The following is a 23,750-nucleotide window of genomic DNA, read 5'->3' as shown; positions in this document are numbered from 1 at the left end:
ATGGGATAATGAAAAATTGATGATAACTCTTAGTCTTGGATATATATTAGATGATAATTCTTAGTCAGAGCCATTGAGAACTTGGAATTTGTAATGTAAATTTGGGATAATGTAAAAATTTATTGGACAAAAAGGGATTGAGAGTAGAAAAAGTTTAAGAAGCCCTGGTCTATTCTACTCATTTTATATATGAAGAAACTAAAATCCAAAATGATTTGGGCCAAAGAATATAATTAGTGGTAGCCCTGATTTCCTGACTTCCAATCCGTCTGTCTTCCCCTTAGCAACATTATTGCCCCATCTTTATTCAGTGCTCTTTTATTATAGATGAATACATTTCCTGCAGTTTCCAGCAGGATAATAAAATTAAACAGAAAAAAATGTATGATAACTTTTGAGTTAAGCTAAATTTGAATGAGATTGCAAATTTTCTATCTTACTGTGCTAATACCTGATTCATTCTGTTTTCCCTTCTCTTATGAAAAAAGATGTGGCTTTGAATCTCCTGTTCTGCTGCAGATGACCTGCAATCTCTTTTTTGCCTTTTCCTTATGGCTCAGCATGAGCAGTACATCTCCTGCCAAAGCAGGTTTCTCCTTGTACCCCATGCTGCAGCATGTTGCAGAAAAACTAAGTGCTCACCTGGGTCCAATCGCAGTGGTGGAGTTTGAACTTGCAACCTCCAAGTACAAGGAGTTCACCTCATTAGAGCTGGAAGATAATTGAGTCGCTCTTCTGCCATCAATATCTTTTAAGTTGTCTTATTCCCTGGGATGTAGTTTCCCTTAGTTGTTGTCTATCTCAGGGGTGGCTATAAAGCAATGAGATGGATTTCACAAACCACAAGTGAAAACCAGTTTTTATTACTTTATAGCCTAGGCTATAAAGCCTATCCTTCATCTTTTGAAGATTCAATTCAATTCAGCAACCAGTTATTAAGAACTTGAAATGGATGAGGCTGAGAGGCAGTCTAATTTATTGAACTGAGCTGGTCAGAAAGACCTGGATTCAAGGCTGGTGCCTGATACATCGTGGCTGTGAGATCATGGGCAAGTTGCTTAAGTTCTCAGTGGCTCAGACAACTCTCCAAGACTAAGAGTTATCATCAAATGCATTCTGCTTGCGTAGAGGATGTTTCCATATTGAGATCCATATTGATGAAATGACAGGCTTAGACCCCAATGAGCATTGTGCTCATTGTTAGATAAAAAAAGATAAAAATGACATTGACTTTGCCCAAGGAGCTTTTATTCTGGTGGAAAGATATTTCAGATATATAAGTAGGCATTTTGCAAAGTAAGGTGAAGGAGAGATGGAAGTTGCTATATAAGAGATTATTTTTAAAATGAGGGAAAGATGATGCTTCCAGCTGAGATTAGTATTTGTATTATGGAGATGACACAAAGACATGAACAGACCCTCTCTGTGTGTGAGACATCCAACAGAAAAAAGCTGCACTCATCCTATATAACTGATTCTGAGAAGATCTTGATGTTCAGTGACAATCAATCTCAGCTACATAAATCTCTCCCCCTTCAAGCACTGAATATCAGCAGATCTATCTGTGCTGCATTTGTTTGCTGGGAGGTCTAGCCTGTAGATATTTGTGAAACTTGTGAGACAGAAACTTTTCTGTTTCTGTGCCTGTAAGAACATCTAGCTCCTTGAGCAATATCATGAGCATCTCTCATGAGCCATATTGTTTTTGTTTAGTCATATCCAGCTTTTCCTGACCAAATAACTCCAGTGCTGCCCATAGGGTTTCCTTGACAAAGATATTGGAGTGATTTTCCATTTCCTTCTTCAGTGAATTAAGGCAAACTGAGATTGAGTAAGTCACTTGCCCAAGGTCACAAAGCTAGTAAGTATCTGAGGCTGGATTTGAATTCAACTCTTCCTGACTTGAGGCCTAGTACTCTCTACACTGAGTTACCAGCTTCTTTCCAAACTCCTTCTGACCAGCTCTGATTATTAACATAGTTTTCCTTACTTCAAGTCTAATTCCTACCTGTTGCAATTTTTGTCTATTGTTTCTAGTTCTGCCTCCTGGGGGAAATTTGTTATTGTTTTTCAGTCAAGTCTGACTCTTTGTGACTCTATTTGGTGTTTTTTTTTTTTTTTTTGGCAAAGTTACTGGAATAGTTAGTCATTTTTTTCTCCAGCTCATTTTGCTGATGAGGAAACTGAGGTAAACAGGGTTAAATGACTTGCCCAGGAGTCACAGAGCAAGTAAGTGTCTGAGATTGGATTTGAACTTATCTTCTGACTCCAGTCTCAGTGCCCTATTTACTTTTAGAGAGAAAGGAAATATAATCTCTGTCATATCCATGTTTTATAATTATTGATAGGTCAAGTCCTGTTACAACAGGTAGCATTAAAACAAAATCTACATAAAACTTGTATTAGTTTGCTCATTTTAAGCAGTGTTTGTAGCATAATGAAATTCCTTTGTCACACATTCATTCAACACCACTATTTACAAGGTACTTGTAAATAGTTCACAGTTCCTTAGAGATGAATAAGAAATAGGGCTTTACTTAATCTTACCTGCTAACACTCAGCACCTGATTTCTCTGATTCTCTTTCCCAGCTGCTGAGCATTCTGGTGTAAATTCACAAAATCCAAATGATTTCACTCACTACAAATTGATAGCACATTACATCATTGCAGCCTTAACTGCTTCTCTCCTATGGACTCATTCTCCACAGTAACTCATTTAAATCATTTCCTCTCTTTTCAAGCCCTCAGAACACCTCTGATCCCTACATTTATTAGCAGAAGATTTAGGTGTCACTGAGAGGACTGATGTAATCAAGGAGAGACCTCACTCACCTTTGTGACTGATCCTTAAAACCCCTCAGATTCAGCACTCTTTCCTCCTTCCCTCTAGTAAGAGAAAAAGCAATGTTATGACTTTCTAAGACTAAATCTTCCCACAGAACTGTTCCATGCCTTTCTGCCTTCTTTAGCATCAACTCCCAGCAATAATTTCTCTCTCTCATGTATCTTAGATTTCACCTTTATTATTGGCTACTTTCCATTTACTTATAGACATATTCAAGTCACTCCAATTTAAAAAAACAGCACATTTTGCTTGACTGAAGGTTTATCTGGCTACTTTTTCACCTGTTTGTCTCTTCATATTTGTGGCCAAACTTTTTGAAAAAGATGTTTTTACTAATGCCTCTTTCTCCTTACTATTCATTTCTCTTTTGAACTCCTTGGAATATGGCTTCCATATTTGTTGCTTTTCTGAAACTATTTAGTCAAAGGTCACTAGTGATCTCCAAATTCCCAAATACAATTGCTTTCCCTGCCTCAGTTCTGATTCTTCTTATGCAGTATTTGATAGTGTTCATCAAACCCTTTATGAATATTGATCCCAATCATTCCCTTTGGCTTAGAGAACTTCACATCTTTTTTTTTAAAATATTATATATATATATATACATATATATAAATAATATATTAAAAAAGGTTTTTTTAACCTTAAACAATATTTTAATTTTGTACAATTAATTTGTCAATTGTGAGCTTAAACACACATCCTCCTCCTCTTCCTCCTCTTCTTTCTCCCTTCTTTTTTGAGGCAACTGGGATTAAGTGACTTGCCCAGGATCACACAGGTAGTAAGTGTTAGAGGCTGATTTTGAATTCTGATCTATTTGACTCCAGGGCTCTCCAACCCTCTTTGTATTCATATTGCTGGTCATTTCTTACAGAACAATAATATTCCATAACATATACCACAATTTATTCAGTCATTCTCCAATTGATGGGCATCCATTCAATTTCCATTTTTTAGCCACTACAAAAAGGCCTGCCACAAACATTTTTACATTTCCGGGTCCCTTTCCCTTCTTAAGATCTCTTTGGGATATAAGCCCAGTAGTAACACTGCTGGATCAAAGGGTATGTACAGTTTGATAACTTTTTGAGTATAGTTCCAAATTGCTCTTTAGAATGATTGGATCCATTCACAACTTCACCAACAATGTACAAGTGTCCCAGTTTTCCCACATCCCCTCCAACATTTGTCATTATCATTTCCTGTCCATCTTAGCCAATCTGAGAGGTGTGTAGTGGTATCTCAGAGTTGTCTTAATTTGCATTTCTTTGATCAATATTGATTTGGAGCACCTTTTCAAATGACTAGAAATAGTTTAAATTTCTTCATCTGAAAATTGTTGTTTATATCCTTTGACCATTTATCAATTGGAGAATGGCTTGCACATCTTTTTTTCTTATTATTGTCTTGTGGCTTCTTTCTTTCTTCTTTCTTTTCTTCCTTCCTTTCTCAATTTTCTCTCTCTTTGACTCTCTTTCTTCTCCTCTTCTGGTTCCTTATTCTATACTTACAAGCTTATTGTGGTTAATTCCCATAAATCTATCTTTAAATCTATTTTCTTCTGTCTCTTTATTCTCTTATCTTTATTATATCTATGTAGATAATTACTAGATTTTTCTCAATCTCTGTTCTTATTTCTGATCTCCAGACCTGTATTTCCAAATGCCTATAGGCTGTATGGTACAATGAATAGTATGCTGGACTGGAGTCAGGAAAATCTAAGTTCAAATCCAGCTTTCGATCCTTATTAGCTATATGACCCCAGGAAAACCTTAACCTTTGTTTGCCTCAGTTTCCTGATCTATAAAATGGGTATGATAATAGCATCTACCTTCCAGAGTTGTTGTGAGAATTAAATGAGATCATATTTATAAAGTTCTTGGCATATAGGAAATACTATATAAATATTAGATGCTAATACTGTTGTTACTATTATTATATCTGAATATCCTAATGATACTTTAGACTCATTCTTTTAAAATATTGTAAAAATTTTAGCCATTTCAAGAAGCAGAATAACTGTAAGTGAGCTCCTATGTAGGCAGTCTCTAAAATATCAGAGTTCTAAATTAATTTTCATCCAACCAATTGATGTCTCAGTAAAAGTAAGAGTTAAAATGGAAGGAAGACCAAAAAAGAAAAGAAAAGAAAAATCTGTCCCCCAATAACAAACCTTTTATTCATTACCAAAGATCTTAAAGTTATCACTCCTGAATTCTAATATTATAGTCCTGGATGGTTTTTTTAGAGGAGGTAGAAATGTCCCTAAAAAACCAAAAAAGAAAGAAAAAAAGCATACAAATTGTACCAAATGTCCATAAAAGAATTCTGTAGTATAGTAATTAAGGATGATAATTAAGAGACTGATAAGATAATGCTGATTAAGAGAGATAAGAATGCCTGGAAGGAATAAAATAGCATCAGCAAAGGCATGAACATAAACATCCAAGGAGATATCTTGATGGTCCATACATAGCATCTAGGTGATCGGACTAACATTTGCCTTATAGGCTAATCATATTATCAGGCTCAAACTATTTCAGGGTACATGAATTTGCACATGATCTCATTGAAAACATGTAAAAAGGAATTTTATATTATAATAAAATTACTAGTATAACAATTAAAAAAAAAACAAACAAACCAAAGTATTGCTGGATCTAGGAAGGAATGATGGTGCTGGGTGGAACTATGGGGCTCACCCACTTCCTCCTCACTAAGGAATCCCTCTTAGCTTTAGATCTATATATAGAGGTGAGATTCAGTTCCTGGGGAACTCTTTTTCTGATGAGAGGGATTAGGCTTTCTCTAATTCTGTCTCTTCATATGCTTGCCCTATGAAAAGTTACTTAAGTATAGGTTTGAGTCATATTTGTAGACTTCCAAAAGGAGGAAGTAAAAAGGTATTTGGCATACAATATAAATCACATATTGAATAGCTATTTATTTCATCCAACCACAATAAAAATATTAAAAAGATAAAAATCTCATAAGTATACATTGACATCAACAGAAAAACTTAAATAGCCACAGTGACATAAAAACTACTATAGTCTCTTAGTTGAGACAAACAGCAGAAAGTGAAGCAGTTTGCAGTGCTGCTGAATAGGCATTTTACATTTTACCTTGATTCTGCACTTTCCAAACATTTCTCTCAAGATCTATGTCTTTAGACAAGTCAGTCAGACATAGAGTTCCTTTTTCTATCAGTTGTCATCTTCTTTAATTCTGGAACTCTTCTAGGGGCTGATAATCATTGTTATCATTGAATGAGGAAACTAGGATATCTGACCTCATGAACTCACAAAGTTCTTCTAAGACTGGAAATATCCATTTTCAATGGTTACTCTGTAAACTAAACTCAGTAAACAAAAAGTCAACTCCAAACTTAGGTTGGAAAGTGCTGTCAGCACCATGGACAAAGCTCCAGCTTCTGTGCCCTAGTTATGCCTCTGTATAAAATGATAGCTGCTATACATATGGACAACTGTCCTAGAATAACCAAATTAGGCAAATAGTACAATAATGTCTCTTCTTTCCCTTCCTGATGCTACTTGAGATTTTGACTTTGCTCTTTGGCTGCTACATCCTAGGTATATAACAATAAAAACAGCTAATATTTATATAGCATTTACTATCATGTGCCAATTACTATTCTAAGGGCCTTACAAATATTGTATCATTTGATTTTCACAACAACTCCAGGGGATAGGTGCTATTGTTATCCCCATTTTATAATTGAGGAAACTGAAGTAAATAGCAATTAAGTAACTTGTCCAGAGTCACCCAGTTGGTAAGTATCTGAAGCCAGATATTGAACTCATGTCTTCTTGACTTCAGACTCAGTGCTTTGTCCATTATATTATCTAACAGTCCATGTATTTTAAATATACATGTATATATTCTATTATTTTGTTAAATATTTCACAATTACATGTAAACATTTTTAACATTGATTTTTAAAAAAAAATGTTGAGTTCCAAATTTTGTTCTTCCTTTCTGCTTTTACCTCACCACTTGAGAAAGAAAGCAGTATGATATCAATTGTATAAGTGGTCATGCTAAACATATTTCCCGATTAGCCATTTTGTAAAATAAAATATGCACAAACCCCTCAAAAATAAAGCAAAAAATTATGCTTCAGTTTGCACTCTTGAGTTCATCAGTTATCTTTCTGGAGATAGATAGCATTTTTCATCATGATTTTTTTGGTATTGTCTTGGATCATTGTCTTGAACAGAATAGCTAAGTCTTCAGATTGTTGATTATACTTACAATGTTGCTATTAATATGTATAATGTTCTCCTGGTTCTGCTCACTTCACTTTGTATTAGTCTATATAAGTTTTTCTATCTTTTTCTGAAAGCATCCTCATCATTTCTTATAGACCAGTAGTATTCCATCATAATCATATACCACAACTTGTTCAGTCACTCCCTAAATGTTATTGCCCATATATTTTAGCTAGTAGATATTGTCATATTTCTAGAGTGAGAAAAGAACACCAGAATCCTCCCCCCCCTGTCATTCTTGAGTGTAGAATTGATGTCAGATGATAGGAAGAGAGAGACAAAAAATGAAGTCCCTCCATCTTTAAGATCCATTGAATTGGCCCTTCCCCTGGTATAGTAGACCATCTTATCTGGTGCAGTTAAGATGTAGCCTTCCAAAACTGACAGGTCTTTCACTGGTAAGCATATATTTCATTGTAAGAGCCAAAGATGTAGACTCAGTACTTCATGGATTCTTTTCTAGCCAGAATTGACAAAGACAGGTGAGGCTGCTATTTGCCTTAAATTACACTAGAGCGCCTCACTTATATATTAAGAAATGCAATTGGAAATTTTTGTTTTAGGGCAGTCAGCACAAAGCATGGCTTTAGTTATGGAGGAGAAACACTAGCCTGATAGGGGAGGATGACAAATCCAGGTCCCAGCAGACCCATCTCAGCTTGTATGCAGCTGAATGGGAGAGCATGAAAGGGTAGGGAAGGATGTCACTCTAGTATGCTATCTGATAGTATCATGTCTTAACAAGTTATTCTTAATAATTAGGTCTTTATGCTTAACTGTTAATTTTATGCTTCTGAAGGAATGAAAGTGCTGTCAGGACCATGGACAAAGTTCCAGCTTCTATGCCCTAGTTATATAGCATTGTATATAATACCTGCTATACATTTGGATAACTGTCCTAGAATAACCAAATTAGGCAGATACCTACAGTAGCTTCTTTTCTTTCCTTTCCTGAAGCCATTTGAGATTTTCTTGTTGGCTGCTATATCATAGGTTATAATTTTGCAAAATGAAAAATCTTTCCCCTCCTACCAATTATTGAAAAGCATCAGACACATGATTCCAAACAAATAAGCTTGTGGGATAGAAAAACAATTCAAACACAGCTTCCTTTTCTATGAAAATGTTTCCATTTTTAAAAAAAAGAACAACAAAAATACCAAACCTCAGAAAGGCAAGATAAAACTTAACTTGAGATAAGCGTTTTGTCCAGAAAAAGTAGAAAATTCTTATCTAAGCAGCTAGATTTTTTCGTGCTAACTCCTTACCAATTAATTGTTATCACCAAGCTTAAACCAGATTTGAGGAAGATCTTATTCTAAGATTAATTAAAGATTTCCTCTCTAGAAACTCAAGTATCAGTAATGGGGCATACATGAATAGTGGCTGTCTAGAAGGGGCCAGATATGGATGCCCAACTTGACTGGAAGTGCTTTCCTGATAATGAGGCACATGTGAAATGATGTGATGATTCTGATTAGTTAGTAGAGAAAAATGGTACCTCAAGGTACTAAAAAGTCAATGAGTAAAGTTGAGACTGGAATCCAGATTTTGGAGCCAAATCAAAGACTTTCAGCATGTGTAAATAGAATCCCAAGGATTAGACTGAGTAGGAGAATATGCATTTCATTTGGGTCTCAATTTTTTTTTTATTAGTAAAAATGAGGAAATTGGAATAGATAAGTCCTTTTATCTGTCACAGTGGATTGAGCAACCAGGCCTGGAGTTAGGACAACCTGAGTTCATCCTACCTCATATACTTATTAGTTATATAACCCTGGATAAGTTATTGAACTTCTATTGAATCTACCTCACAGGGTTGATGTAAGGATCAAATGAAATACAGTATTTGTAAAAAGCACTTAACACAGTGTCTGGTACATAGTAACTATTATGTAAATTCTTCTTCCCTTTCCTTCCCTTCCTTTCCCTTTCTTGCTTTAAATTTTAGGGTCCTCAGTGGCATCTAGATATACAGATATGAATACTGTCTTGGCATTAAAACAAACTGAGGGAATAAGTAGAGAGTGTAGTCTGGACAGGGACAATGGGAACAGGATCTAGTTCCAATTTGTAAGATGGAGAAATTCCCTATGATGTTAGATCCCTGGACAAGAACTATTTACTATCTCACCTTTTTGAGTGTAATTATTAAGGGCTGGAAAAAGTGTGTTAATCTTGTGAATGAGATGAATCTCTACATTTAATGGTTGAATTGTAATCGGAGGTCCTGGTCTTCTACTTCTAATACCCTTCTTGTTTTTTTGTTTTCCTACTTCAGGCATTGAACTTTTTTCTTATTATATTTCCACCCCCTAAGACCTGAGGGGTTCCTTTCTTATTTCCACAAAAACAAAAAACAAAAAACAAAAAATACCCAACCCTTAAATCTTGAGTTTGAATCCTAGTTCTTGCATTTGGCTCCTTTGTTAATTTTAGGCAAGAAATTTCTCTGGTTCTGAACTTCTTCCTCTGTAAAATGTGTGTGTGTGTGTGTTTGTGTGTGTATGTGCGCTCACGGGCGACAGAGACGAGAGAGAGAGAGAGAGAGAGAGAGAGAAAGAGAGAGAGAAAGAGAGAGAGAGAGAGAGAGAGAGAGAGAGAGAGAGAGAGAGAGAAGGAGGGAGGGAGGGAGGGAAGGAGGGAGAAAAGAAGAAAGGGAGAGGGAGAGGGAGAGGGAGAGGGAGAAGAAAAGTGAGAGGGAGAGGGAGGAGGTGAGGTGAATGAGAAGATAAGAACAAAGATACTGAGAAAATATCTGGTTTGCCCTAGGGATCAAACTTGAAAAGAACTGACTGGGGTACCCAGAACAGCTCTGATTCATGTGGGAGAAGTTTTCCCTCAGGGTTCCTTGTCTTTCTACTTGGCCTTCTGTTAACTCTGGATCTTTTCAGTTTCAGTCATTTTTCTGAAATACCCAACTCTCTGTTCACTTTTTGACTTTTTATTCTTTTCCCCTTCAGCTCTTATAGAAAATTGAAATGAGTTGTCAGAGCTAGATAGCCACAGGCAGATTTAGGTTACAAGGTAGGAGCTATGGTAATTTCTCCATGTAATCTGTTTATTGCTGGTCCTTGAAATGATTTGGAGAAGTAAATGCTGCAGTCACTACAACTCCTCTCTACTTCTGCTGAGTTGAGGAAGAGTCTTTCTTTGCAGGGTCTTTCTGGAATGTCCCAGTCTCAGTACAAAGAAGGCACCTCTCTTTTCATTAAACTGTGTCTTCCTGAAATGGGGCTCGCCCCTGAAGCTCTCTTTCAGAGGTTCCTGCTTTCTATATCTTCTCATTGCCTTTTGTCTTTCTACCTTATACCCAGACTTTCTTATTAGGGTGACTTTCTTTTTTTAGATGGAGGAACTGATTGAAGGAGTTCGCTGGGCCTTCATTGACATGCTGGATAAGGAAAATGAGTGGATGGATGCAGGGACAAAGAGGAGAGCCAGAGAAAAGGTAAAGAAATCTCATGTTTAAAATTTTTTTGGTAAGTGGTTTCATGCTTGATTCTGATTTAATGTTTTGATGTTTGCACTGTTGTTGAAGCTTCTAAACACCTATAAAACTAAATTCTGTTTTGAAATGTACAAATAGATTTTACTCTCTGGAAATAAGAGGAAATGAGTCCTGCCCTTTCATTTTTTCTAATGGGATTTTCAAAATTATAGTAGTTATGGTATTGTGGATAGCATGCTGGGCATAAACTCAGGAAGACCCAGCTTCATATCGCAACTGTGACATTTTCTAGTTGTATGATCCAAAGCAAATGATTTAACCTCTCTGTGCCTCATAATCTCTTTAGAACAAGGATTTTTCACCTTTTTTGTGTCACACACCCCTTTGTCAGCCACACACGTGTGTGTGTGTGTGTGTGTGTGTGTGTGTGTGTGTGTGTATGTGTGTGTGTCTTGCAAACCTCAGTTTAAGGACTCTTTAGATCCTATGTTCTAAATCATAAATAGATCTGTGCAAAGAGTTCCCACACTGGGAGTTCCCCAAATTGATGTAACCATTGGTTTTTCATGTATTTTAGTGTTTTTGAAATACTTTATAGCATGGTCTTCAGCTTTTTTATGAGTGATTCTGTTTAGCCACACTTCCTGTTAGCCAGTGATTTTGCATAAGCCTCTTAGTGTATATGGCAGCATGCAGAACAGCAGGGAGCTAAGAGGAACATCTGGCAGGAAAGACCTGAATGACAAAAGAAAAGGGAAAACCCTATATTGGCTCTGTGTCCTGCTGCATGCCGTTATCCCTAGGTTCTATGGATGATGCTGCCTTTGTAAGCAAATGAAACACATCCTGCTGCATTATTTTTCAGAGGTGACCCAAAAAGCATGACCACTAAGACTACCTGTATGATCTTAGGCAAAATATCTAACTTTTCTATGTTTCAGTTTCTTTATTTATAAAATGGGGAGGTTGTATCAGGTGAACTTCAAGGTTCTTACCAGTTTAATGATTCTGTGATCACTTTAAGCTTCAGTGACTCTGCTAGGGATAGCCCTCAAGTGATCAAAGCCTAGTACAGTGGAAAAGGAGCAATTTTCCATTTCCAAACCTGACTCTAAATTTGCAGCTTTGCTGCTTATTAACTCTATGATTGTGAGCATGTCATTCAAGCTTACTAAGACTCGGTTTTCTTATCTATAAATAAATTAAGGAAGGAAAGGAAGAAAGACAACAGACATTTATTAAGCTCTTACTATGTATCTAAGGAGAGATGAACTGGCTCAGGTCAAAAATTGAACAGATAAAAGCTTTTGGCCTAATCAGCAGTGACATTATGCATATATGTGTGTAAATATACTTATATCTATGTATGTATCTATGTATCTATTTATTTGTTTATTTACTCATTCATTCATTCATTTATCTACTCGATTATTTATTTATTCATTCATTTATCTATCTATCTATCTGTTTGTTTGTTTATTTATTTATTGCCCATTATGTGCTAGGCATTAGACTAAGCACTTCACAAACATTATCTCATTTGATTCCTGCAGTGTAGGTGCTTTTATCATCCCTTTGTTTAGTTGGGAAACCTGAAACTGAAGGGATTGTAATTTGCCTATTGTCACACAATTAGAAAGTGTTTGAGATTGTATTTGAATTCAGTTCTTCCTAACTCCAGTTCCAGCATTCATTCTATATTATTCTATAGAATAATAGCTATTACCTAGCTACTTTGATGAATTCTGAAGTGTTTTCCAGCACTAAATATGAGGTTTTTCTGATTGACATGTTCTCTAACACATAGCATTACTGCAAAGTAATGAGACATTACCATGCACTACCTGTGGCAACCAATCCCATCATTTTCTTTTCTTTTCTTTAAATTTTTAAATGGACATCTTTTGCATTCATATCACTTTCATTTCTGAATAGAGCTCTGCCCCTTTCCCCAAGTCATTACTTTATAATCTCACCTTATTTTCTGTGCTGAAGGAAATTCTGTCCTTCAGTGAATCTAGCCAAGCTCTTGGACTGTATATTCCCTGCCCATTGCCCTTGGAGTGGATGGTGTGTCAGCAAGGATCCTCCCACCTCAGGGCTGTAATCTCTTCAGTGCATTTTTCTGTCAACATACATGAAAAGCTTTCTTGGTGTTTGACAGTGAAGAAGAACAAAAGGGGGGAAAACAGAATAAAGGTTAAGTCTTATTCGCCCCTCCCCAAAGCCTGTCAGTCAAGACTGTCCATCATCTTATAGAGAATGGGCAGAGGCTTCTCACAGAGGGAACTAAATTACATTCTGAGGTATGAAGCTGGTGAAAGGGTAGGGGAACCTCTCAGCATTATGATGTTTGTTGTTTTGAGAAGATTTTTTTTTTCACTTATTTAAGGAGTTGGAGTCTCTTTTAGAGAATCTTTGGTTGTTATGGTGTGGAAAGAGAAAATGAATATTATTACCGTAGCTTAGTGTTTAGCAGCCTGACCTCTTCTAGTAGAAGAGAGCCTCTCCTGACTGACTTGAGTATGTGAATTGTGTGAGTGATATAAACATAATGTCCTGGGAACAATAACCTCTTCTTCAACAAGCCCATACAGTGTTTATCTCAGGGACATGGCAAAAGGTTGAAAGTGATCTGCTGCATCACTGTTTGACATTCTAGTCAAGGTGACTGGGGATCCCACTTTACACAGAACTAGTCATAATTCTATTCTTATTATATATTCCTGTTTGCCAACAGGATTGCTCTGAATTTCATTATGCATCTGTGGAAGCTGCTACATCATTGTTATTATTTTAACAAAGTACTTGCTTCTGATGACCTGAGAGTTCTTAGAGATGAACAGAACAGGTAGAAGAAGAAAAAGCACCTACTTATCATTTTATTTAGATTCCCCAGGAAGCCTCAGGAAGTATCTTGAAGTGCTGATTGTATTTGGAATATCAGAATGCTCAAAAAATGAAAATAAAAATGTGGATGCTTCTTCTTCATCATCCAATAAAAGGGAAGGGCTCTCTAGGGAGGATGAAGGTGGGTCTTATTTTGGACTACAAAAGATTTGGCTTTTCTTTTTCTCTGGAATAAATAAAGTGCAATTCTCAAGAAGTTCTCTGGATGGAGCTCTCGGTACTTGAAAAGAACATACATAGTTGAAGAGCTAAAGACTTTTATGCAGTATTTTGTTTCTTGTCTGTTTTTTGAAAATTATTATTTTTTCTTTGTCATTCTTCCTCTGCTGTATCTGACTTGATTGCCTTTTAATAACCAACAAGAATGGGGGAGCTTTATCTACTAATTACTTGAATTTTACATGGAAATCTCTGATTATTTTCTAGATACTTTCTGTTACTATTTAATAATCCCTACCTTAAGAAGAAATTCTTTACTTTCACCTACATTTTAAATGGAGGTACATAATTTTCTTGCATCCCATGGTAAACCTTGGCACTATTCTTTGGGCTTGTATTTTTTTTTTTTTTAAATTTATCATTACTTCTATGCCCAAGATTTCTCATCAGTTAACAGTATGTATGGTGGACTAGTGCTGAGTCACTGGGAAACTTATAAGAAAAACTGGAAAATAATGAGTGAGAGGGAAGAAGCTCTACTTTTTCTACCAGTTTAAAGATCCTAAATTGACTATGTACTATATGGCATTAAATGGTGACCACAATATTCCATAGTAATAAACCTTTTGAAACTGGGAAGAAAACAAAGACAGAGAGTGAAAATGGGCAAGAGCTTATTATTATGACTTTTATAACAGTGGTGCTGTTTTGAAGAAGGAAATTTATTGATAATGTTTTGTCCACTTTCTGGAGGCAATCATGGTGAGTAATCAGCAATGGTGGCCTTACTTCCTGGGCAGAATACACTGGTTATCTCTGACTTCTTTCTCACCTCTAGAAAGAGATCATGAATAGTTTTTATGTTACAGTCTTGCATAGTTGAAAGAACATTGAATTTATAATAAAAAGATCTTAATTTGAATCTTTTGTATTTATCTAACCTTGGGCAAGTCACATTATCTTTTTAGTTTTCAATGTTGTTCCCAGCTATTAAAATTCCAAAAACTCCTTCCAGTTCTAGATCTTGTGGTAAGGTATTTTTAAAAACTAGTCTTGTGAACTAAGTGCAATATCCTTTTTGTGATCATGTATTTTGAAAATGATTAGAAAGTTTTTATAAGTAAATATCAGGTCATAGGAATTTGTTAATTTTTTTAAAAGCACAAATAGGTGCTGATTTTTTTTTTGTCAGCACTATGAGCTGTGTAGCATGATAATTTCCTCAATGCACACAGATTTGCCATGTCTCTATAACTTCTGGTTTTAAAAAGTGGCCTGGCTGTCATGAGCAGTTAAGCAACTTGCCCAAATATATCCAGTTAATTAATATGTGTGAAAGGATACATTTGAACCAGGTCTTCTTAAGTCCAAGGTCAGCCCTCTTTTTGTTACAACAATTTAAAACAATTTAAAAAACAATCTTTATTAATCTTTTTTCTTGATCAAAGTACCAAGAACTTTGAGGTCATTTTGTAATGATTCCCATGCACAATAGTGTATTTGGATGCAGCTGCAGATCCATTATAGCTTCAAAAACAAAGCAGAGAATGTAGTACTAGGAATCAGAACTTGATTTGATTTCTAGTTCTGCCACTTAGGAGCTGTATGGCCCATGACCCAGTTTGCTTTCCCATCTGTAAATTTGGGTGAATAATATTTATATTACCTACCTTATTATGGGATTATTTTGAGAGAGGTGCTTTGCAACTTATTAAGTGCTTTATGAACATAAATTTGATCTTGGGACATTGAATGGAATTTCCACAAAGTGGGAATTGTTAATTATTTCCTCATTTATTTATAAATTTATAAATTAATTATTTATTAATTATTTCCTCATTTTACTGATGAGGAAATTGGAGCCTAAAGATGCCAATATACTTTTACTTTGTATATTTGCATATACTTGGTGCTAGGGATATAAAGACAAATATGATAGCCTTCTCTGCCCTAAACAGAAGATAAACTTAAGGTAGAAACAATATGTTCAGAGATAAGTAAACACAAACAGAACAGTCAGATTGAAGGTGGAGTGAAGGGTGGAGAAGTAGGAGGTGGGTATGAGTGGTAGTGCTATAATAAGGAAAAGACTAAGTATGCTCCTTTGAGAGAACTGTGGGTTCCAATTGATAAAGAAGGAAGGCATTCCAATGAGAATAAAAACGAAATCATAAACAGGGCACCTAATTCAAGGGAAAAGACTCACTAGTTTCCCACCTCTCTTCCTTAGTTATCTGCTTCCCCCCCACATCTCACTCACCATCCTGAGCTATTTTCTTTCTCAACTCACTTAATGCATCCCAGTGGAAAGAACCCCAAACTGGGAGCCTAAAAATATAGGGGTCTCATCCTGGCTTTGCTACTAAATCTGTGTGGAATTTTACCATTGTAGATCTCAGTTCACTCATCTTGAAATGAAGGAAGTGAGTTAAATGATTTTTAAGGTCCTTTTGTTCTCACATTCTATGAAATTTAAGCTTTTCCCTGTACTATTTTCTATCTATATTTTTTCTTCTGACTTAATACTCCTCTGACTATTAGTAACTGATTAACCTTCAGTCTGTGAATTTTTGACTTTTCTTTAACAATGTAAAATAAGTACACCTGCAAAAATGACTTCTTCTCTTTTTTTGTCATAGATAGAAACATATCTATAAATATACATCCACATAGAGACAAATACACTGAGATATTTCCTGCATGTACAAGTATGTATGCCTCCCCACCACCAGCCTTATATTCTTGGTGTGATTTTTATCTCCTCCTTCTTGGTTTGCAACTGCCGTCTTTATTTAGGAATGTTAAGTTAAGGAAGAGTGAGTCAGGAGTAGCAAATGAAAGTGAAATTTTGATTGTTCTGTACCTGTGGAATGAGTTATAGTGTTTTTCATATTGAATAGGATGATGAATAAAGAAGAATAATGTTTTAAGCTCTAAGCTTCTATCTGTCCAAATACCAAAAATAAGCTTCTTTTGAAATGTTTAGTTATAGCATTTGAGAGCTAAAAGAGATCATGGAGAATATCTAATCTAACTTCCTCATTTTACTGATGAGGAAATTGGAGCCTAAGGATGCCAATATACATTTACTTTTTTTATTTTCCTTTTGTACTCTTCCCTTTTCCTCCTTTCCTCTCCTTGTAAGCCACAGTGGTCTTATGGACAAGAAGACAGTCATAGGTGGTGGCAGATTGTGGTGATGTCTGTGTAAGGAGCCACCACGTAGGGTTTGGAAACCTCTGATTATAAAAATGAATGACCTTCTTTACACGAAACATTATGAGACACTTTAAAGATATAAGAAAAAATTTTATTTGCTTTGTGTGGAGAAGGAATCTGGGACCTGGGATTTAACTGATGTGAGGAACACTAATTATGGCAACTCCTTCCACTAAGTAGACAGGTAACTTGTCTGCAACATATAGTCTTAGATCAAATCAAATTGTAAAGTTTCAATCAGCTTTATTATACATGTATTATAAATGTCTGGCTTTGTTGTTTGATTTTCCAATGTTGGTTTACTTGAATTGAACTTTAGTGGACTAGATTGTTACCAACCTGATATCTTTGGGGTCCTTATGTTATGATTTACATGAAATTCCATTTTAGTAACTAGTTTCAGTGGGATAATAGATTCTTGAGGGAGAGAGCATCTTAGAGGTCATTTTGTTTAGTCCCTTCATTTTTATGTATGATGCATGATGGCCTAGAACCACCTCTACCCCCTACATCCCCCCAAACAAGAACAACAACAACAATAGCAGAACAAAAACAAAAAACCTCTGGCTGACTTAGACTGGGTCTGATTCTGGAGATTGACACCATGAAATTTAGTTTTCCTTTTTGACTCATTGTTCCTGCTTGGTCTTAATCTAGGAAATCTCTAAAATTAGACTTGGTTGTAGCTTGCTTCAGGGTTTTTCCAAATATAGGTAAAAGGAATTCCCAACTTCTGGAGAAACACTGAAGATAGCACAAGAAAAGTGGGTATGGAGTAGACTTAATTTCACACAGAATATTCAGGGGATGCATAGGATTTACAAAAGCCAATAAACACTATACATACAAAGTAACTAAAAGAGACCATTTAAAAGGGGCTACTACTGGGATTACTAATATGGTGACTTTTTGCCATTATATTAATTTGTGATATATTCATATATAACTTCTCTGAGATTCATAGAATTCCTGAGTCCCAGTTTCAAGATTGATGAGTCCCTAGCTTGGACAACCATTTTATGAAGGGCCCAGACAATGCAAATTAAATATACCGGCAAAATTGTTTCTTGCCTTTTTTTTGGTCATAAATAGAAACCTATTTGCATACATATATCCACATAGAGGTACAGATACAGATACCTCTAATAACTGAGATGTTTGCTGCATGTATAAGTTGAATGACAAAGCTGTTTGGACACATCCTATCTTCTCAACTCACTATGGATTTCTCTTTTCATCGGTAGCTTTGCCTTTCCATTCCTTTTGGTGAGAGATTTCTTTCTCCCTTGGGAATGTAAGCTCTCTTGTATGCTTGTATTTATATCATCAGCACTTAGCATAATTTCTGGTATATATTAAGGGATTAAAAAATCTCTCTCTCTCTCTCTCTCCATTATTTAAAACATTAATTCTTTCTACAACATCTTTGACAAGAAGAACCCAGTCTCACTTGAGTATTTCTAGTAAAAGGGAAGTCATTAATGTTAAATGCATGTTATGACTTGTGTTATAGTGAGTATATAGATATTCATAATAAGTTTAGTTTTCAAGTAAAAGTTCATTAGCTCTTGAGTTATTTAGCATCAACAAATAAGTCAGTAGACAGCATTCTTCTTACAAAAATTATAAAAAATATTTTTGGTTTTAACTTACTCTTTTTTCCCTTCCTCCTCCCACTCATTGAGAAGGCAAGAAATATAAAATCCATTTTGCATATGAAATCATACAAAGCACATTTTTACATTAACCTCATTGTGGTAGGTGAAAAAAAACAAGAAAAATAAGGAAAATATGAGAAAATATGTTTCAATCTGTTCTGAGTTCATCAGTTCTCTCTATGGAGGTTTTTTTTCAAAGTACTTAATAAGTATTTTAATCCATTGTAACCCAATCTAATGGCTACATAAAAGCATAGATGGTACACTCATCATATTTGCAATTATGCAAAACTGAGAAGGAGAACTAACATACTGGATATGACCGTCTGGCTCCAAAGGCATTTGGACAGGTGTCTTGATAGAGATTTTAGAAAGTTCAGTATCGGAAAGTCTAGTAGAAAGCAACAAAGGACACACAATAAGAAGGTAAATCAAGATTGCTTCACAGATAGTATTTCATGATTCCTTGAGCATTTTCTAGGATCAGTGTATGTCTTTCACGATTAATTGTCATTATGTTATTGCAGTTATTTTGTATAAAATTTTAGTTCTGTTCACTTCACTTAGCTTCAGTTCATATAAGTCTTCCCAGATTTTTCTGAAATCATCCTGCTTGACATTTCTTATAGCATAATAATATTTCATCATAATCATATACAACTTGTTCAGCCATTCCAAATTGATAGGCCTCTCCTCAGTTGAGAGGGACAGAGAGAGAGAGAGAGAGAGAGAGAGAGAGAGAGAGAGAGAGAGAGAGAGAGAGAAGAGAGAGAGAGAGAAGAGAGAGAGAGAGAGAGAGAGACAGAGAGAGAGAGAGACAGACAGACACAGAAAGAGAGACACAGAGAGAGAGACAGAGAGAGACAGAGAGAGAGAGAGAGAGAGAGAGAGAGAGAGAGAGAGAGAGAGAGGTTTTTAATCCCTTAATATGTGCCAGAAATTGTGCTAAGTGCTAAGCATACAAATACAAGCATACAAGAAAGCTTATATTTCCATGGGGAGGAATAGAATAGGAAAAGAATGGAAAGGCAAGACTATTGATGAGAAGGGAAATCCATAGTGAGTTGAGCAGATAGGATATATTCAAGAGTCCCTGTCATACACCTTGTTCATACAAGATAGGCCTCTCCACAGTTGCTATTATAAAAAAAGCTGTTGTAAATATTTTGTACATATAGGTCTTTTTCTTTTTTTTTTTTATTTCTTTGCTGTATAGACCTAAGAGTGGTATTTCTAGGTCAAAGGGACCTAGAAATATATTTTTATATATTCTGGACACAATTCCATATTGTTCTCTATAATGATTGGACCTGTTTATAATTCCATCAGTAATACATTAGTGTCCTATTTTTTATATCCCCTCTAGCATTTGTCATTTCTAAGAGGTGCACCTCAGAGTTGTTTTAATTTTCATTTCTCTAATAATGAGAGTAGAATTCTAAAATAAATTTTGAGAAATTTGTTGCCAGGCAATTATTAAAATTTTAGATGGATTCCTCCATCTTTATGTTTTTAAGCTTCTTTCCTTTTAGTTCTTTTTTGGTTCTATTACACATTTTTACTTTATTAGTTATATTTTTAATTATGTAATATAAAAAAAATAAGAGGAATATACTAAGTAAATTGAATTCCAGAATCATGGATCTAAATATGATCTCATTGAATTTAACTCACTTTTTTTTTTTTTACAGATAAGGAAATTTAAGTGACCAGTATAAAGTCACCCACATAGCAAAATGTCAAAGGAAGAACTTGAACCAAGATAATTTTTTTTATCATGTTTCTTGCATATATTCATTTACATGATAGAAAAAATATGAGGACAAAATTGGGAAGGGATAGCAATATTTGGAGATATGAGAAAAAATAAATGGATAACATTTTTGTGGCTTGGAAGATGGAATATTGTTTACATTTAGTGTATTTTCAAGCTTCTATTATGCATAGCTTTCTATGGTCTCTTTTAACTCTAAAGATTTTTCAGATTCAGTCTTTTAAACAAATGCCAGAAATCACCTTTTCTACCTCAAAGAAATACTTTGATGTTTCTGAGGCTCTTTTCATAGTTATATCATTCTTGTTATATAGGGCACTCTATGCTAATAGAAATGTTCATAAATATAGATTACTGGGTTAATTCCAATTTGAGATCTTCATAATATTTGTTTCTTGCTGCAAATGGAAACATGCAAACACATGGTCCATAATTTTTAAATATTTGTATATACTTCTAGGAGACAAAGAGACAAATATAGGTGGATAGAATATTGGGCCTGCAGTCAGTGTCTTTTGTGATCCTTAGTAGCTGGGTAAGTCATTTAACCTCTGTTTCCCTCCATTTTCTCCATGTATCTTGTAGGACTGTTGTGAGGATGAAACCAGAAAATAGTTGTTAAGTTCCTAAAATAGCACTTAGAACACAGTAGGTGCCAAAAATACTATCCTCTTCCTCCTCATTTTCATTATTAATATAAGCATTCACAGTCTCTCTTCTTTCTTACTAATAGATCCAATATATTATAGGATGATAATAAGAATTAAATGGGTTAATAAATGCAAAATACTTTGGGAACCTTAAGGCACCCACCTTAAAACAGATGTCCTGTTTAGTGTGAGAAATCCAGGGTGAAGTAAACTTACAGGGTGAGGAGGTTTCTGTGGTATTGTGGAAAGTCCAGGAGAATCAAGAATACATACTGGAGAGTTAATAACCTGGTTAACCAATCAAAATCTGATATTTTAGTGTGAACTTTTAGGGGGATGTCTAAGGAGGGAAAGATAGTTTGAGATGAGTGGGGAAGTTAGAGTTCTACACCTGGTTTTACCACTTAAAAAGTTGTGTGACATTGAAACGTCACTGGACTTTTCTGAAGATCCATTTTCTCACCTGTAGAGAGGTGATCTTGATAACTATTCTATATTGCTTGTTGGATCGTGTTGAGGATCAAATGCCATTACATGTGAAAGCACTTTTCAACCTCCAAAGCACAAGATAAACACAAGGGATTATTATATCTTTGGAAAGCAATTCAGAGACAGCCATATGACCTAAGAAGTACTCTCAAAGTGGGAAACAAGTGAGTGACCTTTAATAAATGATGGAAAATGTCCCCTGGTTTTATTTCCAGATAGTAAAATTTTAAGGCTTAATTTTCTTGTTCACAAGCTAGTCCCAAATTATGCAACTCTCTTTCCTGGTATAAGGAAGGACTCCAAAATGTTGGGTTGAGCCCTGGAAGGGTATTTGTGAGAAAACATGGCTAAGTAGGTATGAATGGGTATTGATCTACAACATTAAAAGGACTTACCAGAAGAATAAGACCATTGATTAATTAAAATTTTAGATTATGAAGCAAACAAACAAACATATCTATTATATGCCAGACACCATGATAGACATCATGATTCCCAAGATTTGGGAATATAAACATAAAGATAAAAATGAAATAGTCTCTTCCATCTGGAAATTTGCATTCTTTCTAGAGAATACACATATTTAAATATATACATATATGTATACATATATATACATATGTGTACATATACATATATTATATAGGGTAATGAAACAATAACTAGGATTTATATAGATCTTTAAGGTTTGCATTTATTATCTCATTTGATCCTCATAATAAGCTTGCGAGGTAGGGGCCATCATTATCCCCATTTTAGGGATTAGATAAATGAGGGAGGTTAAATGATTCACTAGAATCATGAGCTAAGGTTTAAAGGAAAATTCTTTGCTTAGTCTTTCTCTTTGATTAGTGAGGCAAAACTCAAAACAAAGAAAAAAGTGTTTATTAAAATATGTCCAGATAGAAGCACATAGATGGTCTGATCACTAGAGATAAGCAAGGAATTCAAGCTGGAGCTGGCTTTTATTGATAGTTTTTGTAATTGGATATAGGCAATTTGGACTGGTCTAAGTCAGCAAAAGGGGATTGGACCTTTTTAATTCAATTCCTCCCCATATGCTTATATGTGATGTTATCAGATGGGGGTACAAAGCTGCAAACTGGGTGATATTGTCCCCATAGAGCCTTCTTCAACACTGATTTACAACCGAGACTAGGGACAATGAGTCACAGGACTCAAACTGAGGATTTCTTGATTCTAGATCCAGTCCATTAAACCAGAGAAAGGACCTAGAGCTGTGTTTTCATCATTCTAGGGAACTTGTATCATTACATTATTAGAAGGTGGACCCTAACACTGAGGGAGTTGAAACAGTCAGTATTTGTGTACAGGAACCCAGATTTTTTTATCTAAAGTTCTTCAATCACTACTCTATACTGCCTAGGTATATGATCCCCAAGCAACTAAGTATGCCCTGTGCCAGACATTCTTTTGATCTAGGATTCTCACTATTGGTATAGTTCAGCAATTTCTTCATAATTTAATATCTTAGAGATCTTCTCAGAGCCCTGAAAATTAAGTGATTTGTCCATGGTTTCAGGGATTATGTATTTTGGAAAATGGACATCCTTGTTGTGAGACCAGTTTTCTGTCTGCTGTTTCATATTGCCTCTTACTTGTAAGGTATTGTTCTTCCTTCCTCCCTCCCTCCCTCCCTCCCTCCCTCCCTCCCTCCTTCCTTCCTCCCTCCCTTCCTTCCTTCCTTCCTTCCTTCCTTCTTCCTTCCTTCCTTCCTTCCTTCCTTCCTTCCTTCTTCCTTCTTCCTTCCTTCCTCCCTCCCTCCCTCCCTCCCTTCCTTCCTTCCTTCCTTCTTACCTTCCTTCCATTCATCTTTCTTTCTATCTAACTAATCTATCCATTCAAACATCCACACATATATACTATATATATGTGTGTGTATATATATATATATATATATATATATATAATAACACACACACACACATACAATATAGGCACCTATATGATACAGTGGAAAAAGGGCAGAATCTGGAATCAGAAAGAGCTAAGTTCAAATTTACACCGGATGCTTCCTGGTTATATGATTCTGGGCAAGTCATTCAACTTGGTTTACTTCAATTTCCTCATCTGTAAAAGAAACTGGAGAAGGAAATGATAAACCAATTCAGTACCTTTACCAAAAAAACCTCCAACTAGGTCATGAAGAATTACGTATTTCTGAAATGATTGAATATATGCAATATATTACAATAAGAAATTTGCTTGCATATTTTTACTCACATATATACACTTGTATACATACAATATACACAAACAAGTGCTATATATGTATATA

General features: G+C 35.3%; 1 protein-coding gene across 1 annotated transcript in view; it reads left to right on the top strand.

The window, feature by feature from the left end:
- PHEX (phosphate regulating endopeptidase X-linked) overlaps positions 1-23,750 on the top strand; it is a 264,136-nt gene that overhangs the window by 137,206 nt on the left and 103,180 nt on the right. Inside the window, exon 12 of the mRNA XM_051985113.1 lies at positions 10,491-10,592. Within this exon, the coding sequence (XP_051841073.1) occupies positions 10,491-10,592 (102 nt within the window). The remainder of the gene's footprint in view (positions 1-10,490; positions 10,593-23,750) is intronic.

Source organism: Antechinus flavipes, chromosome 3, assembly GCF_016432865.1.
Source record: "Antechinus flavipes isolate AdamAnt ecotype Samford, QLD, Australia chromosome 3, AdamAnt_v2, whole genome shotgun sequence".
NCBI lineage: Eukaryota > Metazoa > Chordata > Mammalia > Dasyuromorphia > Dasyuridae > Antechinus > Antechinus flavipes.
This window is presented reverse-complemented; position numbering and strand designations above follow the sequence as displayed.